At 42.0% G+C, this 27328-nt stretch overlaps 2 protein-coding genes across 2 annotated transcripts; one reads left to right on the top strand and one right to left on the bottom strand.

Annotated features, from left to right (window-relative positions):
• The first annotated feature begins 10267 nt into the window (after positions 1 to 10267).
• Positions 10268 to 18984, top strand: LOC106744779 (facilitated trehalose transporter Tret1-2 homolog). The gene is made up of 5 exons (XM_014619809.1): positions 10268 to 11557; positions 12207 to 12263; positions 15097 to 15232; positions 15922 to 16241; positions 16568 to 18984. Exons 1-5 carry the CDS (start codon positions 11483 to 11485, stop codon positions 17516 to 17518), a joined length of 1539 nt encoding a protein of 512 aa, XP_014475295.1. The 5' UTR covers positions 10268 to 11482; the 3' UTR covers positions 17519 to 18984.
• Positions 18985 to 22148: 3164 nt separating this feature from the next.
• On the bottom strand, positions 22149 to 27139 carry LOC106744752 (cytochrome P450 307a1-like). Its single transcript, XM_014619769.1, has 3 exons — positions 26743 to 27139; positions 22754 to 23545; positions 22149 to 22477 (listed from the first exon to the last, which is right to left on the bottom strand). The coding sequence occupies exons 1-3, from the start codon at positions 27137 to 27139 to the stop codon at positions 22149 to 22151; spliced, it is 1518 nt and encodes a 505-aa protein (XP_014475255.1).
• Positions 27140 to 27328: the final 189 nt, after the last annotated feature.

The raw sequence follows: 27328 nt of genomic DNA, 5'->3' as shown, positions 1-27328 counted from the left end.
TGCCGTTCTAGAAGGACGCACGGAATCAGTGCTCGGAGCTCTCCGATCTCCTGATACGCCTGTTACCGCGGGCATTCGTTTCTTCCGAAATTTCATCGTGCGAAACAATATCCGTGTTAATTGTGTATTGATAAGTTCCATAAATTCGAACGATCATGCGGAATTGGTGCGTTAAACGTAAGTCAACGTTTGCCCGGCGATTTACCGTCTGTTGCTTCACTTTTCGCTTCTCAGCTCGACGGCCCCTGAAATCCTCCTCCAACTGGGCCCTTGACTTTCCCCGTGTCTCCGGTAATACCGCCGTCACATAGATCGCCGTCACTAAGTCGCACATCGCGGAGTAAAAATACACGATGGCTTGCCTATTTTGACTTACCATCGTCGGGTACAGTTGCACATTGATGAAATATAACAGAAACGAACAAGAGCATCGATTCGGTTACAGACACGTATTTTTGGTGAGATAGTTCTATGACCATCGCGTTGGGTAATATCGTAAATCCAAAGGCCGCGAATATTTGCAATGAAATTCAGTCACGAGCTTATGCAATTAGCAAAATTATTATTTAAATCTATTTAACGAAATCAAATGACCAAGCACTCGATGAGACGTTTTACGGAGTGGAAAATTATGTTCATTTGCCGGGGTTCGCCGTTAAGATTCGCGCGTTTTGAAAAACTTGAACGCTCGAGAGAAAATTTGTGGGACGAAATAATGAGAGAATATCGTAAATCTCGTACAAAAAAAGAAAGGAAAGGAGGGGAAAAGAAATATCGTCTCACTATGCAGCTAAGGATGCAAACGAGCGGTATAATCACATAATCGGTGTTCGTGCAGGTACACTGCCAAGGCACACATAAAGATCGACAGGCCGACGCAAGAGATGATGGCGATAGGTCGCCGACCGATCCTGAGGGAATTTTATTTTATGGACTCAAGCTTTATTTTACGGACTGTAATGGAGGTTATATGGTAATTGTTCTAATTATGGGTCATTTAAGGTTAGAGTAACTTTTATTTATTTACAAAGATTTGACGGTCGAATTTTAAAAGGAACTAGAAATACCAATGTCAATAATAAACATTATGGTTTTTAAACGTAATGTTGTATGTGATTTCAAATTCAATTGATTCTAAATACAAAATAATAATTAAAAATGTTAATACTTAAATCCTAATTACGAGTGAATAAATTACGTCGTATCTCTACGGGTCATACGATATTCAATTCTGGGTCGAGAGAGAAAAATACGTATTAAGTATATAATATATAGATTTTATATAATATAAGATATAATATAGATTATATAGGATATAATATAGATATTTTAAGAAATGTAGATTTTATATACAACTCTATTAAGTATAATATGCAGGGGCAAGTAAACGATATTTTACATTTTTTTCCTTAAGTATTTACAATGTTTCTGAATGTAACCTTAGATTACAATAATTGTAAATGAACTGAAGAACGTAAAAAAATCTTTTCCCGTGTTTTCGTTACAATGTGTACATTTTTTTTTAATACATTAATAATGAACTAAGTTTGACCATAAATTGGGACTCGATCCATAAGTGGGATTTTTACCTTAATTCTAAGAAAAATAGAGAAATGCGATTACCTCGTGCTACAGTACACGCTGATAAGGCCGACTACTACTTGAATGAACCCTACGAAAACGGTGACCAGGTCGGATGGCGAAACTTCGGGAAAAGGAAAAGAAATGAAAAAGTGAAATATACAACGGATAAAATTTCGCACACACTGCGATCAATTAAGAATCTTTATCTTTTCTACGTCTGTTCATCAATCAAACTTGAGTCTCTGTGTTTCTTCATTAACATTGTCTCACTTAAAATCAATTAATGATGAGAGATCTCTTATCCGTATCACATATCCTATAATAGGATATAGGATCCTATAATATAGGATATGTCACAAAAACCCGCAATTGTAAGACACGACCATAAACTCCATCACGGGTTCCTTCCATGCGGGCAATATGATTTCCGTCATGTGTATGACGAAACAGGAACCGAAAAGGCCGCATATTCCTGAAAGTTTTCAACACGTTCATTATTGACGCGGAATCTTGTCTCCGCTTGAATAATAACTCGTTAAGGAGCGATCGTCAATATGATTCCCCGAGACGCACGAGGCCACGTTTTAATACTCCTCCCTCCGTCGTGTTTTCATCGTCACAGTGACAAACGATTTTCCTCGTGACAAACGATTTTTATCAAACGCATCGTGACGACGGTGAGAATCTGACCGTAAACGAAGATCGATCGTGAGATTAATCTCGATTCATCTTCGGGATTTCTCACCCGTGATTATCCTACCGATGAAGAGTTGCGTCACGTCGTAACTGCTAGCGATCATTGCCCACCTTAGAATATTCACCGCGCTGATAATCATCATATTGTGACATCTCCGAATCTTCAACATGATAAGAGGTCCCCGAAGATTTGACCAACGATTGATATAGAAGCTATGCAGAAAAGGAGATATTGATTTATTTACTATATGAATAAGCTTAAACTTTTCAGATGTATTCCACAGTGCGAAGAAAAGTTCCAATAAACATATAGATCCCTATCACTTTTAGAGGCCTATCACTTTTAGAGGTTACAGCCATTACTCGTATATATAAAGTGCGAATTATGTGTGAGTTTCGAAATTGACATAGTAAATAGAATAAGTGCGAAGAACCTTGCCGGCAATTTTATCTGACCTTCTACCACGTAATGCAACTGGAATTGCCTGATAATATCAGGTTTATCAGGCCTTCGACTAAACCGAGCTGTTTCGATACTGCCTTTCTATCGTGATTACAAATATTGTGCTATTCGGAAAATGCAGGATAAACCTCACAGCAATGCAAAATGTGCAACAATATATATTAAATTCCGACAAAGTCATGTGTATCAATATATGAGATAATTACTGATATTGACACGTGTGTGACTCGAAAAATAACAGGATCCATCTCAGATTCCACGTTGATAATAGGATCCATCTCAGGATCCATGTTCGTTAGAACTTTGTTATTAGTTTAGAGTTGTAAAATAAGCTTGCAAATTTTATGAGACGACTTCGGACTATTCTGAATTATTCACAAACGCAACATTTTAGATGCGATGTTTTACGATATTTTAAAATGTCATCTCTTTAGCGCTTCTAATAAAATAAAAATAAAATAAAAAATAAAATTTTCCCATATTTCTTATCTCTTTCCCACATTTCTTATCTCGTTGTTACGTCCTGGGTACTTCGGGAAGTACAGATTTCTCTTTTATATATATATATATATATATATGTATAATTTGGAAACAGACGGACGTTGGGCAAGCGTTATCATGAAGTGGATAAAATCACGATGATTCACCGATTAAGCGCGCCGTGGGTTTCCCAACATATCTGTAATCGCTTCCGCCTTTTCACAAAGTGCATAGTCTCATTACCTTCTGGAGACAATGGGATTAACAGATTCTCTTAATCATCAAAAGATAGGCGTTATTTGGATGAGAGTTATCATGAAAATGTGATTATACGCCATTAATTAGGTCATGAGTTTCTCAACGCGTCCGTGATTTCATCCGTTTCCAGTTTCCACGAAAACTCCTCTCATTGGCGCACGTCATCCGCCACCCCCAAAAATCTTCCCTATATAAGCCCCTCGCCTTTTTACCACATCTCTTTTTTGTCGATTTCTGTCGCGTCGCTACTATCACTTGTGTTTTCGGGATTACACTCTCACGCTCTCTCTCTCTCTTTGCCCGTTTAACTACTGTCGTGTATTATCGTTTTCAACATCTTTTGCGTTCGTGCCATTACGGCTTCCGCCACGACTTCGCTTTCTGCTGCCGAACAACTCGCTGTGCAAGTCGGGATCTCTTAAGTGAACTATTTCTCTCGGTGTTCCGGGATCCCATAAATCCGGTACACCACGATCAACGAACCCACGTACTATTCATCACAGTTGATTTATCTAAATCGTAAGTTTCTATTTCATATTTAAACATAACTTTTAACCATATCAATCCAATCCCACTTCACTCCTCAAAACACACAAATACACTGCGTAATGATTATTTTCCTTGTATTATATAATGATGTTTTTCTCGCCATACCGCTACGTGAAACATTCTTGTTACGTTAAATCCGATTGTATTAAATTAAGTTACACAAATTACCTTTTTACTTTAATCTTCATTTTGTATTTGCATTATTCCAATAATGCTGATTTATAAAAGTTTGTTTAATGTTAACCCACATATCTCATTGTTTAACTTTAGCTAACCCTTTCATCTTTTAAATATTGTACCTTTTACAATGTCTTTTCCCATCAATTTACCATTATTATTAATCCATGTGAGAACCAAATTATGTTATTAGTATAATTAATATACTGTTTTATTCAAAATCCCCTAAATTTAACCAAGTTGTCAAGATTATTCATTCATTTCCTTTCAATTATTTAAATCTGAATTCCCCTCTCAACACGCTCATATGGTCCTATTCCAGGTAAAGAGATTAAGTTCTTTGACTTAAATAAAGGACCACCTAACGTACGTTCTGTGATCGAAGTACATGGGCCTCTTCGGACCTTGACCTGATCTGCAGACCTACCAGTACGTTTAGGACTCGCGAGTGCACGAGTAAATGATGTTTGTTGCGTACATCCTCTTCCAGGACGTAACAATGTGAACACATAATAGTCCACCGTTCGTTCAACGAAACACAAAAAGAAAGATCGTTCTTTCTGTAAGTTTCGTCATTTTATCGGGCAAGTGGAAAATAAATGAAAATTGAAAATGCTAATGTTAATAATTATGTGTCATACGATGATGATATAATACATTCCTCGCTGCGAAAGCGAGCCTTTCGCCAAAGTAATCACTTACCGAATAACAGTACCTCCGTTGCGTTTAAAGTTATCAACGTAGTGTTACTTGTTAACACCGGAAGCACTACGGCGGAATAACCAAGGCTAGAACTCGGGCCGAGCGCTCCTAAAATATAAAGCAACACCTGTAGCATCTGCAATAAGAAGTATACACGTATTAGATAAATTAGATGTATTAGATAAAAAGTTATTAATTTCCGGAATTTTATAACGTTGCAAAATTCGAGTATTCGCGACTGAGATTTCACAGTGTGATAGTTAATCAATTTTCTTAAAACTTAGTCTTGTCAACATATTTTTTATAAATTACGTAAATCAATTTTGTCCGTGTTTAACGTATCTGTGAATGACGAGAAATATAGTCGTACCAAATAAAACTCATGTCTTCTCATTTTCAACTTTAAATACATTTTCGTAGCTGACACTTCGAGACTTCACAATTCGTTTTATTGCGATTTCGTATCTCGCGAAGATTCCTCAGAAATCGCAATATGTTTCTACAACAATCTCAGCAAATGACACTACGGGCTCGGGAGATTTATGCGCGGAGAAATGATTCATTGAAAATACGACTACGATATGTATAACTGACACGGTAGATAAAGCCGCAGTGCAAAGTTACACAGTTTACACAGTTTAGACAGTTTACACAGACCGATATAATTAATCAGACTTTCTCGGAAAACGAAGGTAACGAAGCTGTGTATTCGGAGGAATGTAAAGCTTTTATCGGATTATGTCTAAAATTAAACGACGAGACACGAATTCCAATTATCGATCATAATTTATATTGATTTCCTTTTTTAAAGAATGTAGGAAACTAAAAAGCACCACATCGTTTGAAATATCTCTTTGACTGATCCATTTCTTCGCAGTCACCTTAAACTTATATTATTGGTTAATTCCTAGATATCAGATAAAAAGCCCGGATAAGTTTACATAATATATCTGCTATTTTTAATGTATCATTATGTCAATGTACTGTTAAGGCACAAAAGCAAATTTGTTAAAACCAGGGATTTGGACCGAATAAAAATATCAGCCCGGTTCCGGTCCACTAAAATATTTGATAAAGGTTCCGGTTTTGGTTCCGGTTTTCTGGATATTTTATTATTTATATTATACATATATATATATATATATTTAGATTATATATATATATATATAATATAATATAAAGATTGTACGGACACGATTATGCATCAGTAGATATATATATATATATATATATCTACTGATGCATAATCGTGTCCGTACAATCTTTCTCTATCGAATGAAAATTATCTGTTATCGGCGTAATGGACTCGTCATCTTTATTGATAGAATAGGGCGTGGATGGGTCTCGCGAGGAATAAAAGAAAAGGAACGATACCATTAGTGGATTTTACAGGAAGATAACGCGGATTTTTGCCAGAAGAAATATTGACGATTACTCATTAAATCAGTGGCTTCGTTTTCGCCTCACGGATGCCGACGCATACCAGTTGGCGTTGGCGTTCCCGCTAAATGCTCTCCCTCGCGAATTCTGTGGTCGTTGCGGCTTCGCTCGGGATAGGTCAGTGCTTCCTCGTTGCTTCTGCTTCCTTGCTCGCTCGTGACACGATGCACCTTCCTATACCGAGTACGTTCGGACCAGGTATAATTTTACGATACAGATACATCGTCGCTTCGCGGGATTTCCGCCACGATCTGCAGCTCGCGAGTTCGGTTATTGTCGACTTAACTTCGACGATATTGCTGTTTTGAATGTACGCAATGAGACGTAGATTCAGATACCAGCGAGCAGCTCGAGAGGTACTCGTCGCCGAAACATTCACTCGGGAATAATGATATCGTAATCAAGCAAAAATAATCGAATTTCCCCGACGTGCGGCCTGAAATGATAAAAAGCGCAATATCGTACAACAACACTTTGAATATTTATCAAGACACATGCAGTGCAAAGGCATCTTAATTTCCGACCGATCTGTCAATCACGACCGATATCTCGCTCTTATCTGCTACAGCCTGTAATTAATTGCAATTGCCCGATAATAGTGTGTGCCGGCTGAGCACGTTGTTGGCGATAAAGTCGAAAGCATCAAACGATTATCGTTGTTTTTTCCCCGAATCATCATTGGCTTTTATTGTGGCTCGATCGATAGTCGCGACGGTCACGATTGTCTCGCGCGGAATTTGACGCGAGGCTGGACGCTGCGTCGTTCCTCGCGATCTCTGCATCAGAGTGACGCGCGCTGCCGTTGTGTCGCGCGAGATGAATCATATTGTCGGTCGGACCTCGCATCCCGAGCACATCGTCGCACTCCCGCTCGTGCTCGCGATGTAGTTATGACGATTTAATCTCCTTACGTAAGCGACCGTTCGCAGGCGATAACGCGCGTGCGGTATTACAAGCACGTGTGCGAGCCGCGGACTCGGCTAAGTCGCTCCTAACCGTTTCCAATTCGCACGCATGTGACATTATGCGACCTCCGATAGCCGTCAGCGCCGGATTAGAGGCGATTCGATCACCTTATCACGGCATGACTTCATCTCATGATCGTTATTGTACAGTTGACGGTAAATTAAAATATCCTTGTAATAATTTCTCCGATTATGAAGAGCTGGAGACGGTCTTTTTATCGCGGCGAAGAATGTAGCGGACTTTTGGGAAAACGGGGTAATTAACCCTCTCATGGCAAGGTCGGGTCCGACCGGATCCATGTTTTATTACTTTTGCGCACGTGCTGGCGCAGCAGAGCGTATTGCGGTTTCATAAGTCTTTCAAGCCAGTGTAGATTTAGCGTATCTAAATTGAATGGTGAGGAATGGGGTTCGAGATGTATGTAGAAAAGGATACGCTCTATTTTGTACCCTTTGCGTTCTCTCTCTCTCGTTCGTGTTTCAATACGCGTATTTATGCGCGAACGAGAGAGAATGCGAGGTAGAAAACGGAGCGCATCCTTTTCTACGTGCATCTACACCGTTATTTCTCAAACAAAGGCAAAAGCTTGGTCCAAGTAAACAATGTCTATGCACACTAGTCTTTTCGCAGCAACTGATAACGCAAAATAAGTGGGACTGTATTATTTTGCTCGGTATAAGATCTAATTCCCCTACCTGCGCACTCTCTCGACCTACTTTGTTGTATCACTTATTCTTAATTAATTTTTTTAATTTTGTACTATTTTGACAAAGTATTTGTCATGAATTACCAATAATAATAATTTGTAATTACTTTTTGATTAATTAAAGGAGAGAAACGAACTCTTTATCTCTTTCTCTCTCTCTCTCTCTTTTATTTTCATTTCATACATTTTTTTTAATGAAATTCTTTTCCTGTTTTATTTCCTTATTGTATATAATTTTATTACTTATTTATATTATTATATTATATTATTCTTTCTTAACGAAAAATAATAAATTGAATATACAACACATGATTTTTTTAAGGTTTCCACTTAAATAAATATTGTAATGTATTTTATATTTCAATTATTTTGCATATTTTACTATATGTTTTGTTTACTTTTAAATATTTTCTCACTTATTGTGAGAATAAAAAGTGTCTAGTTGGTAAAATTAATTGAAAAACTACAATATGCTTTTACCGGTCAAATTTGAGCTATTTTGTTATATGTGTGATCACAGGAACCTTGTTATTTGAAAGTTAAATATTTTACAATTAAAAGGGGATAAAACATGCAAGTACAAATAAAGAAAGTTTTTTCCAATATAATGATTATGATGTAAATATATATGATACAATATATTATAATATAATATAATATGTTACTCAAATATATTATAATATAGTATGTGATGTATGTGTGATAGTTTTAATAGTTTTATTCTTTCAAAAACAGCTCTTTCATGAATATAATATTCTTCGAAGTGCCTTGAATCGTTCTTTTTAACGATGTATTTTTTTTTCAAGTGCTTTCAGTCATTCTTTTTAACAGACATTTTAAAGACATTTAAATACGTTTCTAAGTGCCTTCTCTATTGAGTCGCTGATAAACAATAATTAAATAATGACACGACGATAATTTAAAGTCAAGGCTGCGCGCGACCAACCAAGTGAGTAGGAAAATGCAAGTAGAAGAACAGCTTCCAACAGTTCTGGTAAATATTTCAATGAAAGAGTTACGCAATTAACGCCACCCGTATAAACCGCAAAATTGGGCAATTCACGTTACGTTATCATGCTCATGATTAATTTATCTTCGTATTGCTATCGTTGATATTTCTTGCTTGATGTCTTATAATATTATCTGTTAAAGAGACTGAAAAGAGATACTGAAAAATGCGTCAAATACATTCTCCTTCCAATAACATTCACTAATGACTGTCGTCATTCTTCAACTTTAAAAATGTTTAATATCGAGCGATATGTTCATACTAGACGTGTATTAAAATAAAAATAAATTTGCTGAAATGTGCTGAAAACTAATTTTTACTCTTGTACATAATTTCGTTCGTTCTTAAAATTAATTAAAATTATGTATGTGCCGAGTGGATCTGGTTTAAATCGCCTGTGTCGAAAGCTAATATTAATTATGGTATATTGTTTAAAGGGCTCAGTGTTATCAATGTTATGAAATTTACTAGTGCTAATTATAATTCGTCTTCGCAATTATTACGCAAATTGATGTCCAAAAGTTCGGAATTTGACATAAACTCAATAGACTTACTCAATAGACGTTAATAATGGAGAATATTAAACGAAATAATATAGTCTCGTCGTAATATTCCAACGATCTTTAATTAACGGCCCGGGCATTTTGCCCGCTTCAATCGAGCGAGACAAGCAGTTGTTTCGGATTAACTAATCCAAGTGTGTAATCCCGTGACGCGGCAACGAATTTTATTTGACAGGGGCAAATAATGTACGACAAGTGCCATTATTTTTAGCGCGACTTAGTCTGAAATGATGACGAAAATATAGTTTAATTCCTCGCGAAATATTTCTCACATTTTTTCCGAATTCTAAATCCATCCTAGTGTTGCTTATCTTTATGCATTAATTTTACATCGTTTTTATTATAATTATAATCTCCAATATATAATCTCTAATTTCCCTTGCTATTAAATTGAATTAAATTATCACTGTAATTGAATTGTATTAAATCTTCATGCTAGCTGTCTCTCTCTCTCTCTCTCTCTTTCTCTCTCTCTCTGAGAAAGGGCAACTCCTGAAACACAATAATAAATTGTATTAATTTCCTCTTACACGATGGCTGGCGTCATAATTAATCTATCCGATTAAATATTATTATGCCGAATCGCGATCCGCCAGACGGTCGACTTTCGATTGCCTTTTTACGTAATCACTTGCTTTATCAGTCCCAATATAGGTCGGAGACGGCGAATGTATATTCGATATTCGTTAACATCGCCTCACGCCGATACGACAGATCATCGCGCGATGCGAATGGTTCCGGAGTGGAGAACACAACCGGGTGCAGTAGATAAAATCCTTGCGTCGGCCAGTCAATAACGAGTCCTCGGATAGCACCGATCGCAGCCGTGGCCACATCGGCCAAGTAGATTTTGCGCCGCAAACCGAGAAGCTTGCGAGTGTCCCGCGCGAAGAATATCGCGCGCTCGTTCGCCGAATTTTCAATATTCAATCGCGGAAGCTCGACCGTACTTACTTACGAGACACCTTGTACTCATCGCGATCCCTCGAATCGCGCAGCCGGTATTTAAACAGGCTCTTTCCGAGACCTGGTGATCTGGAGGTGTTTGAGGGGAAAGAAAGAGGAACAACCGAAAGAGAGACAGTTGTATCGCTCGGAATTTTCCGGAGCGATCCGCAGTATATCTGCAAGTTCGCTCGAATAGCAAACAGAGAGAGAGAGAGAGAGAGATCGTTCAGTCGCGGAGATTAGAAGCATTCACGACTGATGTTTGAAAAAATACGAGATCTCGTGTGAGTGCATCCGCGGAACATTATCGAGAGAATAATTCGAACCGGCGAAACAAACAACGGCTGACGAACCGGCGGCGTCTATTGTGATACGCATGACGATATTGTACCCGAAAGAAGAAGACTGGGAATAGAGGGGAGGGAGTGAGAAAGGGAGGAAGAGGAGGAAAGAACAGCCTCGCATCTAAAACTGGTGGGTCTCTTATGAACGGTCGCATTACAACGCGGAATTGGCAGTTAATTGCACACTCGACTCGCTCTCGTATCGTTTGAACGACCCGTAGCAGCGATCGATCGATGAGTGTGGATGAGATTTAAGGTATCTCGTAACGTGTCAGCGAATTCGTCGTCGATTATATAAACGTTGGATTGCATCGCGAGCGTACTGGAAAGAGCCGAGGGCGGGGGAGAAAATTAACGATCGAGAGAGAGCGGACGTTCGAATTAAAATCGAGCGGAAGCAGTGATACGAGTGATGCTTGCGAGAGATTAAAGACACCGATATATCGATATTCTCTTTTGTGCTTGAATAAATTATATGATAAAAGTACGGACGTTTGTTGAGAGTTTGTTGAGAGTTAACGCGCGTCACGCGGTGTTATTAACGGCCGACGTGGTTAATAATCGAGTTAATAAACGCGAGAAGTGAAAGAACTCATCATGAACAATAACACAGCGGACGGGATTAATAACCCGAACGTCAGTATTAACTCATCGATGTGTGTGGAAGTCAAGGTATGTACTTGCACATCTCTCCTCGGCGAAGTATCTTCCCGAGGTTTTACGACGTCTAAGAGTGCGATAAAACGCAAAAGAGCGAAAGCTCATGGAATTCCTTTCTTTCGCGTCGGTTATTCGCGAGTTTTTTTTTACAGCCTTGCTATCGCCCGAGTGTTTGAGCACGGTAATCGCCTGCTCTAATTATCTTTCTCTCCTATGACGATTTTTCGAAATCAGTTTGAAGAGATCATTAATAATCCCACTGAATGCGATGATAACGATTCGGAATTTTACTCGGATGTCTTGATATCGTAAAACACATACGCGATCATACCCGAGAGCGGCATTATCGGCAGATAGAGGGGTCATGATCGCGAGAAACCCTGATACGCCTCGCGATGAAATATATTCTTTCCGTCAGGCCAAGCATTGGACGATGTGCTCTCGACATCGTTAATAATCCGACGATCTTCCCTTTCTTTCGTATGCGACTCATCGATTCTATGAGATAATAAACTAACGAAAGACAGCGAAACGTAGAACAAAATTTTCATCGGCTGAACTTAATTCAAACGCTATATTTCAAGTTAGATAACTATATCATCATGAAGATCCAATTAAAACGATCTAAAATTAAAATCTGTCTTAATCTTCTTTTTTACAGGTGGAACCCGACGCCCGTGAGAAAAAGAGATGGGAGCGGAAAGGAGTAATTTATCAAGTATGCTGAAGTATTTTTATCTTTCTAAAAACGTAAACCGCAGCGCGTTACGTTAAATATATCTCTTAAAAAAAGAGCAGCAAATCTTGTTGCATTAACCAGAAAGGAAACAACCAAACGCGTTGAAGGCTGAAGGAAAGGGAATTTCTGATTCTTACAACCAGAATCTTCTATCAGAATGCATCTGACTGTTTCCTTCCTAGTTAATACAGACTTTTTCTCCGTGCGTCAATGACGACGTCACACAATAATTATTAAAAGCAGATACAGATCATTTGCGTAGGAATAAGAAGCATGTTTCATCGCCGGGTGTCATTACTGGAACCTTTGTTCTGTCAGTTAATATTGAAAACAGACAGCTCATCAATATTAATTATTTATTACAAGATACTCTCCTTAATATCGATTCTCGCGTTTTGTCGATCGCACGGATGAACGAACGATGAAAAATATGTGTGTAATACTCCGCTACACACTATTTACAATCGAGTGTACAGTAATAGTATAGTAATTATGCAGAAATTAACATATGATTGTTGTACACGCAATTTCACAATAGACATCGCAATGTGTGGGACTTTTGAGATGTGATGTTATCGCAGCGCTGACACATCCCGTTTCTCACTCGTCGTTTCCTCTTTGCGTTCATCTCGGATGCATCCTTCGTGCGTGAAGTCGCGGAATGTGCAAAAACAAGATGAAATGTAAATTTAATGACGAAATCAAAACAGGATATGTAGTAGTCGCGATCTGCTCTGGAAAATTCATATTTTACCGGTAAATTATACGGATCACTAAAACACGTGTTCACGTTCTTGATGATTTATTATTATTAATCGGGAGCGAGAAGTCCACAAAAAAGTCGTCGCATTGCAAGCGATCGAAGACTGAGATATATATACGAAGATATATACGAAGAACATGAAGTATATACGAGCGTGAAAATATAAAATCATCGGCTTCGTTGGAAAAAAGGGGAAGAAGAATGCAAGTATTACCACACTTGCTCCGATTCTTATTCGCGCCACGTTGATTTATATTTACATTTCAATAGCGCTAGTCAGCTAATCTCCGGTATTCTTCGCTTTGCGCGAAACAACGCTATTCTTGATATACATCTGTTTCCATTTGCATGATATCTGTCGTGGAGTCTCTCCGGCATGTAAATGTTGGGATAATGCAGCAATAAAAGTTAATACGTGACTACATACAGAAAATGGCAAATATGTGACACCGTGACTACTCGAGCGACAGGCCGAGCTTCGCGATAAATTCCTCGAGAAAGTTATCGCTCGAGAAAGGGAATACAAAATATTACGATCCAAAGTGACGATAAGACTCTATATGTATTATGATTCGTGCTATTAATTCGGCGCGCGTCACCGCCGATTTAACCCGCAGATAATATTGAAAGGAAGTTTTAATTACAACTACCAAGATTTGATGAATACGTTTCAAGCAAATGTTTCATCATTTTGTTTGAAATCATTTAGTTCCATATATCATATCATAGGCTAATATTCACAGTCAAATCTTATGTTTAAGATCATATTAAGTTAGTGAATAAAACCAGGTGGGAACACATATAAGAAATTTCTATGAAATCTCATGGTTATCTTTGAGGATCTGTACTAAAAACCCAGGCTCCAAACAACAACATTCCACGTGAATTCCACGTAGAAAACAAATCCGTTGAATCAATAAAATTTCCAACAGCAACGCGTTTGGAGTAAATCTTGGTTCAATAATAAATATCATTAAAATGTATTGTGTTGTATTGCGTATTATATGTACTGCATTGCGCATTGTTTCAATAATTAAAGTATTAAATTATATATTAATTCAATATTCAATTCAATAGTTTCAATGATAGCGCCATTGAATCAAGAGGACCCACCCCAATCACGCGTGTTGTTGGAAATTCTATTGATTCAAACGTTTCTTTCTCCGTGTATGTGGATTTTCACATACTATGCGGATTCCTATATAGATTTCTAATATCCTGTACGTGATTTACACGAGTTTCTTTGGATTTCCGTTGGAATTCATCTGGGAAAGTTCGACAATAGTATCACCGAAAATGTAGGTGCACAGCGCTTTGCACGAGTCATTATTATTGCAGCCAAGCGGCTCGCACGATCAATCAGCTAAACGTCGTGATTTCATGGACGAGTCCTCAAGACGTTGTTTAATTGCCGGCCACCCCACCTTCCGTCCGTGCAGTCGTTCGTTAAACCGGTTCTAATATTACCCGCATGCATAATAGCCGCTGCAGGGGACGGCGCGATAACAGAGTTGCTTAGACAAAAACCCGATGCACTTTTCGTTAACCTCAGCCTCCGGTGGCGGTGCTTCGCTCTGCGACTGTTTATCGTCGCTCGACTTTATGTAAATCCGACGATTTTTAACTATCGAACTCACCAGCTTGCGCGTCACATCTCGAGACAACGCAAATAAGTGACGCACGAAAAATCATTCCTCCGTTCCGCCGAAGCACGCCGCTGAATTTTCAATACGAATCCCTCTCGATCCTCAGTGCGTGACTTCCCTCGCACGGAGAAAACAAATTTGGTTAGAACGGCAAATGTTTGCCAACATAATGACGCAAACAAGATTCGTTTAGACAGCAAAAAATGTGTTTGGACAAAATAAGATTTGTTAAGAGTATGAATTGTCCATGTATCCAGCATATAGCAATTAGTACCCTTAATAAATCCTTTGTGCTATCCAAACAAATTTTTTGCTGCTACTGTATTGATAAACCTTTGTTCTCTCCGTGCGGTGTTATCTCTGATCTCTCTCCTTTTCGTGACTCGCGATCTTCTTCCCGCAGGTGTTGATGGGCTTGTGCGCCAATGCCACGGTAGTGGGACCAGCGATGGGTTTCGGCTACAGCGCAGTGGCATTGGGCCCGCTAACCTCGCCAACCAGTGACGTGCAACTTGACGCTGCTCAGGCGAACTGGGTTGGTCAGTGATGCAGAAATTACTCCCTTGATTGTAGTTGCTTCTCTCCGGCTCACAGTCGACTCTGTTCGATCATCGCTCAACGGAACAGAAGTTTGCCTCAACTATTGCGTCAGTCGTAAAGCTCGCTTCGATTTTCAATTAATAGCGTCATGTATACGTAATGATAAACAGTGCTGATAATCCTTATACGTTGGAAGAACTTGCAAAAATTCGCCGGTGATGTGTCGGTAGTCCAAAAGATAAATCATTTTACAGATATTGAATCGGGGAATTACCTGAGAGTGACAGAGAGCGGCCGATAACTATTGATAAATAATCATATCTCGATTGGACACATAACATGTATCGTTACTATTAACAAGAGAAGTCTGATTAAAAGCCAACGAACTTTTGCAAATTAAAGAAAGCGAAGGACGACGATAAGATTCTTACATATTTCTTACCGTTTTATACTGCGTCATTTGAAACGTTCAATTGTGAGTCAACACGTCCAGTCGTGCGAAATGACACGACTTAAAACGACAAGAAGCGTGCAAGGAAAACATCAGCTTAATAACGCTCTTGTATCCGCGACGTTGCTTAGTTGGTGAATTTTCTTTCCACACCGAGCACAGTCGAATCGAGCCGAATTTTTTCAAACTGACCCAAGATCGTTGTTAGTGAAAATGACTTCTGATTCGATTGCGTAGCAACCGCGTCGGCATTGGGTACGCCCGTCGGCTGCCTGCTGTCGAGCGTCACGATGAGGCGAGGGAGAAGAGTCAGCCTGCTCGTGACGTCGCTGCTCTCGATGGCGGGTTGGGTGACGATCTACCTGGCGAATAATTACGAGCAGATCGTGGCGGGCAGAGTGATCTCCGGTGTGGCCACCGGCATGGCCTCGGTGCCGACGACGGTGTACGTGGCGGAGATAGCGGGCCCGAAGTGGCGGGGCACGATGGTCACATGGACGAGCATCTCCATCGCCCTCGGTGTCCTCATCGTTTATGTATTCGGCTATATTTTCAAGGTGAGCGATTTTCGCACGACAGATACCTTCTACTAACGGCAGCGAATGCATCACGTTAATGGCCCGCGGAGTGAAATTTATTCGGAGTTGCGACACTTCGACACGCGCGGCTCGAAGTCTCTCTCTTTCTCTCGCCCAACTGGAGTTGTAATGTCGGCTATTTTATCGCCGTCGCGCTCGAGACATCGATTGACTTGTCTGGTGCCTGTTGAAAGTGGTCGCCGTAAATTACAGTTTGAACGCGAAATTTTTGCGCTCCGCCAGTGCGACACAAAGTACGATCGACAGTGAATAATTTATCGGGTCTCTTTATCTCTCTGTCAAAGGACAACTGGCGAATGGTGTCCTTAATGTGCGCATTATTCCCGCTGCTGTCGATCGGCCTTACCTTGCTGGTGATACCGGAGACTCCGCTGTGGCTGCGGGACCAGAATCGCCCGGACGAGGCGTTGAACATCCTGAAGAAGTTCCGCGGCGTGCCGAAGGACGAGGCGGCGCCGGCCGAGCTCCTCTTCGAGCTGAAGCCGCGGCCGCAGAAGAAGAAGCAGAACCTGCTTAAGCACTTGCTCAAGAGGAACGCCATGATGCCGTTCATCATTATGCTCGCCTACTTCTTCTTCCAGCAGTTCTCCGGGCTCTTCGTCGTCATCTACTACGCCGTCGACATCATCGTCAGCTCAGGAGTCACGTTGGATCCTTACCTCGGCGCCGTCCTGATCGGCTTGACCCGGCTCGTCGGCAGCCTCCTGGTGGCCGGTGTGTCCCGGAAGTACGGCCGGCGAATACCGTCGATCGTCTCTGGCATCGGCATGGCCGTCTTCATGGGCGGATTGTCGACCTACCTCTTCTTGGAGGACAAAGGGTACATCATCGAGGACGGCGGAGTGATCCCAGCGGTGTGCGTGCTCATGTACATATTCGCCAGCACACTCGGCTTCCTGGTGATCCCCTTCGCTATGGTGGGCGAGGTGTTCCCCTCCAAGGTCAAGGACATATTGTCCGGCTTGACGACCTGCATAGGCTACATCTTCAGCTCGGTTTCCATCAAAACCTACCCGGACATGTTGGATGCCATGGGCAAACACGGTGTGTTCCTCTTCTTCGCGGTGACGTCCTTGGTCGGCGCTGTCTTCGTCACGATATGCCTGCCCGAGACGAAGGGCAAGACTCTGCGCGAGATCGAGGACATGTTCTCGAAGAAGAAGAACACCTTCGAGCTGCAGCCGACGGAGACCGTGGTCGGTCCGAAGGACACCTCCGTCGGCTTGTTACATTGAAGATATTTACTGCATTTGGTTAGAAATCACAGCCAGAATGATGTTGAGGGTTCGGAAGAGGAGGAGCTCGGGGTGCATTTTTCACGCGGATGGCGCACAACCGACGGAAGAAATAAGACGGATATCGTCGCTTTGTGATACTTCAACGCGCGGCGATTCAAGATATTCGCAAGGTCGAAATCAGTGATGCAATGGCGCTACAATAATCTTCTTCTCAAGTCCTCAAGGTCAGATCTCTTTTTGCGCGTATATTATTTTAAAACGTGGAAAAAGAGATTGAACGCGGAGACGTTGGCGTAGCGTTCGCAAAGAGAAGTAATATATGCTGTCATTTCAAGAAACTGATTGCCACTTGGATGAAAGTTCTACTGTCCGAATGGCATGCGGCTTTACACGCGACTTTACCTGCCCGGTTTTAAAAGATCGCGCAAATAGTGCCATTTATTGATAATTATTTTAATATGCAAAGTACGTATGTGAATTAAGATTTCCTCTAGTCCGAAAGTTACTTACAAGAGAAAGAGAGATCCGTAATCTCAGAAGTGACATTTTGAGCGGCATATATTTCGTATTATTATTATTATTTAATTTTTATTATTTACTGACATTTCACGATTTAATATATATGTATTTGCTGGTCAATAATGCGAGTGTAGCGAGATTTTCGAGATAAATCCCGATTTTGTAATATCATCATATTGCGAAAAATACTCTGACGTTATACAGAAGAAGGCAAATTAAAATCTCGGCGATATCGTTTATCGTTTTCAATTTCTGGATTAATCGAACTACTTCAAACGATATCGGCGCCAAGCATCGATAACGCGTATAATTAATAAAGTGCAAAAATTATCGTTGATAAAGTGTTATAATATTGTCATTGTTAGGAGTGAAAAACATCGCGTCGAATATTTGAAGAACTGCACTCAAGAACGTGCGATCGCCCTTATCTGAGTGCTGAAAGCTATTAGACTGCGTAGTTAAGCAAACAGAAGTTTATAGTTTGTGTCGGCAACGCGTATTTCGCGGATTTATGCGGATTTACGCGGATTAAATGCGACTTACTTTACGATAAAACCGAACGAAGTGCGACGATAGCGATCGAGAGCCAGCCGATAACGGCGAAGATAGCATTCGCGTTCGCGTGTCATCGATATCTAATATTATCTACACAAGGCTGAAGAGCGCTCTAATGCTTGCGATAATAAATATCCGGGACCTGAGTCGTCCTGTAACAGTCCATCTTGCGATCAGTCAATCCCTTTTGTACGAAATATTTTTCCGCAGCGAAATCGAGAGACGACGTCGAGGGCGGGTGTTTTCGAGCGATAGACTGTAAGACACGATTGTATGTGAATCAAATCTTGATTAATTAATTTACAATCTATACTCAAGGTGTACCGGAGATGTACTGTGACATAAATACAAATACACGTACGCATATATATATATATATATATATATATGCGCATCTCATATTTTATTCTCTTACTTTTAACATTAAAATCTTAAATAATAAATTAACAAATGACGTAACAATCACGATAATTAAATAACAAACACAATGTACAGTTTACGAGTGTGAAAGCGTGAATGGAGAAGGGGGGGGGGGATATGAGCGAGGTTCGGTGGAGAAATAAGGCGAGAAAGTATAGAATGAACAACTACCATAACTGCTGACGATAATGACGGTAATAATAACGTAAGTAATGCGATAGTAATGATGATAATAATAAACGCAATTAAAATTAATAATAATATAGAATAACCATAATATTAATCAAATAATTATTATAATAACACGATGCAAACGCAGAGAGACGCTGGATAATCGAAATAAATATTATTATCTGCGAGGTGGTACGTCGAGAGAAATAATTTTCGCCGAGGATCGCCGAGTTCCGTTCGGAAACGTGTTCAGAAACCGTTTCGGAGAAACGGTGTTTTCCTCTCTCACTATCTCTCCCGAGTCTCCTCGAGCATTATTATAGAGTAAGGTCTTTCAAACGGCTCTCTTTCTCCCTTGTTGAACCTTTTTTCTTGCTCCCAGAATTGCACCGCACCACCTCGCATCGTGACAATTCAAGTATCGGAGACGATGCGACGAAGATATATGACGAAGATGACGAGGTACGTGCGCGATAATTTAATAACACTAAGACGCTCGGTGTGTACACTGAGAGAAAAAAAAACGGTTGGATCGTTAAAATCGACGGTCACTCTCGCTCAAAGAAACGTTATGTCCACTGAACAAATTACAATGTTGTCGCAGCAACGTGTTGCGTTGATGTAATTGCTGGCCAAATCGCGATCCTTGCATCGACTGTTTACTCACTACAAGAATTATGTAATTCGTTCAGTGGGCTCTATACGTTGCGCTTGAAAAGAAATCGCGTTCATTCGAGCAAAATCTCGTTGATTCGGCTACACTTTTCCTCAGTATAGAACGAAAAGAAAAAGAAACAAGAACGCGACGTCGCCCTGTGAGCACGCGTACTAACGGCTTTCCACGCAACGGAACGCGAGAGTTACTCGCGTTTCTACTAGAGAATAGAATTAACAATAAAATCTTAAGTCTCTCCGAGTGAAAAAGTGCTCCCCTGCGCGGTCTCGCTTTGAAGTTTTTCTCACGTGCGGGATCCACTTCTGCGCGAGAGGATCTTGAAGAGTGTTATAGACGCGCCCGTTCAGTGCGGTCGATTAACGATACGCATATTCCGACGGAACAAACTTAAGCTACGACGACACACACGTTTAAACTCGAAGAAGCCATCGGGTGGTTCCGTCCTGACTGTCAGTCTTCTTCTTCCCCGATCACCCTCAAGTATCGATTTTATAACCGAAGTGCTGTACACACAGATCGCTCGGACTTGACCCTGGTACTCTTCACCGCGATATCTCTTTTGTTAGACGCGGGAGGTCTCGTCAGCACAGACGAGCAGTCGCCAGACGATTAGTGGTAGTCAGACTGGGCGTGACAATTTTTCTAAAACAGTCCGCGCACGTGCTCGAGGCTCAATGATCACCGGTCTCCGATTCAGCAAGGATACCGTGAATGACCGCGACGTGACCGATCCATGGATGTAGAAGTGTAAGGGTACAGTGTAAGCTGAGTTTATGGACAGGGAGGATGAAGCCGATTTGAGGGTATCTCTAAAACTGTGCCTGGATTTGATTGGTTGAGTTGTACTCATGCGCAGTACCGCTAATTATAAACGGAGTGATAAGAACATGAATATATAATTCAGTGATAAGTGAAAAATTCATAATATAATGAGTAGGAGGCGATTCTATGCGAAAATTCGTAAGAAAAGAATAACATTTTTTTTTGTTCGAACCTTCGTTTTCGAGATAGTCGGGGTTAAAGTTTTGTAGAGTAAAGAAGAATTCGGCCAATCCTCGGCCGAATATTCTATATACAAGAAAGTTATTCTAAATGTAAAAACCAGTCGAAAATGTAGAATAAAATGTGTATCCATGGGCCGCATCCTGTACGCGAACATTCAATAATAAAATCGTGGAGAGCAATTATTAATAATTAATAATATAAATATTAATAAAACAGCTAAAATAATGGAAAAAATAGACGGTTTTTGGTTCCTACTTGGTGAATAGAAGCTCTCAAATCGACGCATTAGTCATTTTTAAGATATCTTTAAGCGTTTATTAAGAAATCTCACGATGATCTTTCTTAAGGAACTTGCGCACGGTAAAAAACCAATCAAAATCAGGCACAGGTTTTCACCCCCTCTCTCTGTGGCTTCATCCCTCTGTGATTACATCTTTATATTCCTACATCCATGGACCAGTCGTAATCATCCATCGCTATGATTCGATCATACATATGGAACGTTGAAATTATTCCGGCAAGCTCGAGTGAAATTGAAATTTCGCTATTAAAAGTGCAATACCGTTACCTATAAGACATCCATTAAACGATTAAAGTAATTACTAACAATAATTGCTAATTGTTACGTTGATTTGAGCGGTACGACTCGATAATAGGAAGCCGGGCGTCGTTTTGGAAAATCCGAGGGAGCAAACGTGATGAACGGAAGGCGGTGCGACACGGTGCGAAGCGGGCTCGAGATTTCACTTTTCACGCAACTTAAGACTCGGGGATTTTTGAGACTCGTCCGCGCGCATACGTTCCCGCACTTAGGGCTCACGTCGGGGAACGGTCGAATTAGCTAGCTTAACGATCTAGTAATGTCAGTAAAGCTCTGTTGGCGCCGGAGATCGAATACTTGCCACCTGTTCAGCCTGTATACAGTCCTCCCTAATGTCAATAAAGCTTCGTTGGATTCGAAGAGCCTCTTCTTAGCTGCTGGTCCTCCGCGTCGCGCCGGCGAAACGGAAGCTCTGTGCGAGACGCACGAGACGACGTCGCTCGATCGACGATCGGCTTACTGATGTAATCGACCGACGATCGGCCTCGGGCCACGACTCGATTCGTCTCTACGATCGCTGTCTGTGTTCTTCGTTGTCCGTGAAGATTCCAGAGCGCAGCTCTCAGGTCGAACCGGACGACGAGTGCGATCGAGCGCTCGTCGAAGAGACGAAGTCGCGTCTACGATGTCGCTGATCCGACCGGATCCACCTTCGTCATGACCGTCGCGCTTCCTCTACCCTACCGGCTCTCGAAACGAAAGACGAAGGTGCTCTGAGGCAGCGCGAGATTGCCGATGGGGACCTTGTATTTCTCCTTCTCCACCGGCAGTATGTTGAAGTTCTTCAGCAGGGTGGCTATCGTCGAGAAGCTGATGTATTGGACCATCTTGTAGCCCATGCAGGACCTCCGGCCGCCGCCGAAAGGCAGGAAGTGCTCCGGCTTTTGGAGTCTGCCGTTCTGCACGAATCGCTCCGGCATGAACTCCTCCGGGGAAGTCCACAGCTCGTCCGACATGTTCAGGTCGTAGTTGTTCAAGAAAATGAACGTGTCTTTCTCGATCTTGTAGCCTGAAACGGAAGATCATGCGAAGTCAGCAAAATTTTCTGAAGCGTCACCCTGATTTCGTATTTTCTTTTTTATATATCGGACAGTCTAAAATTAATCAAATTCGCAGAAGTCGGAGGTAGGTAGATTGCAAATCTCCCACATTGTGAAGCTCAGCAAGTCGCTCGCTTCGAATTGGCCGACGCAGCGAAAAGTACGTGCCATTCGAGAAACCGTTCCAATAAAATATTGCAGAAAGAGAGAGAGAGAGAGAGAGAGAGAGAGAGATATCTACTCACCGGCTATGGAACTATCCTGGTTGGCGACGTGCGGCACGATCGGGCTTGCAATCAGCCTGATCGCCTCGAGAATGATGGCTTCCGTGTATGGCATATTTCCTCTGTTCTCCAGGCCGACGAACCTTCCCGAAGTCTCGACCCGATCGATCTCCGCCTGTGCGATTTTCTGCACGTGCGGTCGAGTGACCAAGTAGCCCAAGATCTTGATGAGGAGGTTGCCGACCGCCGAATGGCCGCCGATGATATCCTCCAACGCGAACATCGCCACGTCCCAGTTCATTTTCGGCTCGGCGTCGGTCTTCACGTGATTGATCAGGCAGTCTACGTAGTCTTCCTCGGGTATCACCGACTTCCAGTCGGACAAACGGTCGCTGATGATGTCCGTGTCCACGAATTTCCTGATCTCGTGGCTCCAGTTGGCCATCCTCGACATGTTTCTCGAGTGCAACGGCATGAGGAACGGCATGAAGTCGGCGGCGTAGCCCTGGTTCACCTCGTAGAACACCTTGTCGAAGTTCTCGATCATCTCGCGGAAGGGGGCGTATTCCAGGCCGAAGCGCCGCGAGCAGAAGTACTTGACAAAGACGTTTGCGCACGTGTGCAGAATCAGCGACTTCGCGTGCAACGCACTGCCCGAGGTGGCCGCCAGGTGATTAACCAAGGAATCCATCTCGGCGCCGATGATGCCGTTCAGCTGGTTGTACCGCGTGGTGAAGGCGCGCGGGAAAGTGTGCGCCCGCAGCATTTCCCTGCGTGTCTTCTGGACGTCCGACCAGTTGCAGAATGCCAGGGCTGCGGAAACGAAGGGAAAGAAAGACCGATTAAGTCGTCGCCCCGTTGCAAATAAGCTCTGCTGGACGCGAAGGTACGCGAATATACGTTTTTAATTTTAATTAGTTAACTGAAACATCTACGGAGATAAAAGATTAGTTGAATTAACGCGAACGAACGTATCTTCGAAGGAAACCGAATTTCCGGTTCCTATGAACCAAATTTGAGTCTTGAACGACGCGAAGGGAGCAAAATTTCGAGTTCTCGTGAACCAAATTTGGTTCTTAAAACCACAAATTTGGTTTCCTTCAACGATCGCCATTTGGTTCGTTTGTGTCGCGTCGATTCAATCCATCTTTCTTCTCTGTGTGAGAACACTCATCGATGTGTGAAATTGCAGCTGATATTTACAAATTAGTAACTATCGACTCGATCTGAATTATTTTGGATGTTAAACCATTATTACGTCACGGAAAAATATTAATCATATATATAAATCAATGATAGATATTCTCAATTATAAGGATATTATAATCTTCTTAGAACATGTTTAGTTTTGATTTGATTGAATTTCTATTGATGCAAGTATTACTTGAATTCGATTCAAGACCAAAAAGCTTCTAAAAAAAATTAAAATATCGTTGCTCATATATGAGAATATCTGTCATTGATTTAAGACTATTTTTTTCCGTGATTACACATAAAAATGAGTTTGGTTGGATCTACTTGATAATGGATAACCAAAGTTATTTTGGTTGAAGGAAACAGAATTTCTCGCAAGAACCAAAGTTAATTCACGAGAAGCTAGAAATTTCGTTTCCTCCGACCGAGACGCGTTCGCATCGTCAGATAAATTTAACCAAACTCATTTCTCAGTGTAATTTCACTCCCGTCAGTCCCGGCATTGTGCTTTTAAAATTACTTCAACATTGCCGGCTGACTTCTCTCATCGTCGAAAGCAATTTCTAACGACTTGCGACAAAAACAGCTGACGTCGGAATGACGCGATTCGGCGAACGTGTCGCGGCTCAAATGACTGAATCGAGAAAGGGACGAGCGGCACGGCGGCGTCAAACTTGACCTCGTCAAACATCCTGTCGCACGTTTCGAAACGTCGTCGGCTCGCGGGAGAGAAAAATCCGTCGACGCACGCACCCTCTCCGCTTTCGCGCCTTCTTCCCGCACCTTCGCACGCACTACGCACGCGGAAATACAACGCGGACATCGATCGTTGTCCAGCGGACTCGGCAGAAAAGCGATCGCCAAGCGGTAGGCGCGCTCGCGATATGAAATCGAAGCGGCGGCCACACGCGAGTGGAGACGGCAACAGGAAGTGACCCGGTTTCTCGGCTGCGCCCGAGAACCTGAAGAGCGGCCTTCCCGGCGAACGTGATCGGCTCGAAACGAGAGGGTTAATTATCCCACGAGATGAGTGACTGCTTGTCTGATCATTTCAATCGCGAGACTCTCGGCAGTTCGCGATGTTCTCAAGCAAGCGTGACGTAATTGAAAAAAAAAAAGCGCTGTATCAAGTAGTCAATCAACGTCACCGTCGAAAACGAATAACTTTCCGTCACACCGGAGGGAATTTCCGTCATCAAGAGGAGACTGCGCAAAATCGCGATTAATCGGCATTCCATTTATTGTGCCGCATGACGTAAATAATCGTGGGATTGTGTAATCGCTATTCGCTGTCTCGAACAAACGGAGAAACGTTCTAGAAGCGACCGTGGAAGTCGCCTCGCAGTGAAAAGTGTGCGTGAAAATAAAGTATACCGCCGTAATGGACAGGAGCGCGCGATGGAAAGGGTTAAAGCGGTCGTCTTGGATCGCGAAACACGGCGGCGGCCGCGGCAGCAATTCTGGTGAATCAGCCTTGATCCTGTTTGCCGGCTGCCGGGTGAGCCAGGAACGCGTGAAAGTGGTACCGTGACCTTTCCGGCTGCACTTGGTACCGCTTCTGCGTTGACCTTAGCACGAGTTTCGGACGGTCGCACGAAGGAGGCGAAAGCGCACGAGGAAGGAGCGTAAATCGCGGTTTTCGTGCACGCGCATACGTCGCTCACGTGTCGCGTGCATTCGCGACAAGGTCGTTAGCGAGCTTTCAGAAGCCCCCGAAGACGAGAGGCGCTAACGAGCGGCGGGATTCGCGATCGGGACGATAAATCGTAATCAGCCGGAATTTCTTTCGCCGAGGTGGGCCGGAACGGCTAACTGTGACCCAAAGCACACGCTGCTTTTATCTCGGCGAATGTGTGCGCAGACCTAATTCGCAGTGATTGCGCGAGCGCAATCGGTGTCAGTTTCGACGGGCGATCGGAAAGTGTTTACTGCTAATGAGTTGTTTCCAATTATCACCGGCCCGTTGCGACGAAGCGATCGGAAAGAGCTTTGTTTTGATAAACACGCAAGGTGTTCTAGGCCGACTACTTTGGTTACGCATTGCGACATTGTCTATCATTAGCTTTTTCTCGCGAACGTTTTGTTGTTAGCATTTAATTAAATGCCTCTGCGTCGTTTATAAATTAACTTCAACATTCGCGTTGTCAATTAGGAGAATTTTTTAATAACGGCATTTTTTTCTCGGATTTCTATCCACAGCGGATAGAAATATGCGGATAGAAATCCGAGAAAATGTAAAAGCTTCGTTCAAGAATTTTGAAAGGAAAAATATAAAACTTGCTACTGGAAGGCTGAAAATAACAGCGGATTCACTTTTATTAATATTATATGATATGTCGTTAGATGAATTTTATTTCGAAATGTAGGCGTAGGTCAATAGAAAATTGTCGTCGTTGGGAAATCACGTTGAGAAATTATTACGAGATCCCGATACGAAATTATACAATGTATCGATGGTTATTAATATTGATCACTTTCCACCGCCTCAGGTAGTAAATATAGCTTGCATAACCAGATTAGATAAATATCATTGATCTATTCTTGTTCTAATATATTAACAATGCAAATCAGTTACCGTATCCGTTCCAAGGTATTTCACACTTTTGTTACCAAGTTCTCTCCTGTACAAAGCTTCTATGGACCGATTTATACGTTCTTTTATTCTTATTTCCACCTATATCTAGATAATTTATTCGATATAAAAAAAACAATGCTTCGAGTTTGCAAATTGTGAGCGATCCGGCGGAGATTCTCGATCGGTCGCGAGGGAAGAATAGAGGAAAGATCAAGATAAAAGATACAAGAAAGCTCCTTACAGTTCTCTTTGTTGCCGCAGAAGAGGAGATGATATCTGACGAAGTTCGGCCTCGAGTCGAAGTATTGGCCCTTGGCGATCAAAACTTCCTTGATATTCTCCAGCCCGTTGACGACGACGCAAGGCACGGAGCCCAACTGGAGCTTGACCACCTGACTGTTGTAGGTTTTGGCGAGGTCGGCGAAGGCTTTGTACGGTACATCGTAGCGTCCCAAAATATGAAGGGAGCCCAAAACCGGCCAGGGTTTGGGTCCGGGTGGATCCGTCAGGGACTCTTCACCGTCGTACAGCTTATTCTTCAGCGCTTTCTTCGACCTCCTCTGATCTATCAGGACCAAGATCAAGGCCACTATAGTGAAGGCCAATAGGAAGCACGTGGTGAGGCTGATAGAGATCATCCTTCGGCACAATCACAGCTTTCTTCACTTCAGAAAGAGAGAGAGAGAGAGAGAGGGGCCCTCTTGCTTCTCTTCTTCTTCTTTCTTCTCCTTTTGCTCCTCGCTCTTTCTCTCTTTCACTTTCCTTCTCTTTCCGATGACGTCCCGGGAGAGATGTCCCGCGGCGCTCTTTGAAGTTTCGTCGGACAG

Source organism: Dinoponera quadriceps, unplaced genomic scaffold (genome assembly GCF_001313825.1).
Source record: "Dinoponera quadriceps isolate SergipeBrazil2010 unplaced genomic scaffold, ASM131382v1 scaffold1471, whole genome shotgun sequence".
Taxonomy (NCBI): Eukaryota; Metazoa; Arthropoda; class Insecta; order Hymenoptera; family Formicidae; genus Dinoponera; species Dinoponera quadriceps.
This window is presented reverse-complemented; position numbering and strand designations above follow the sequence as displayed.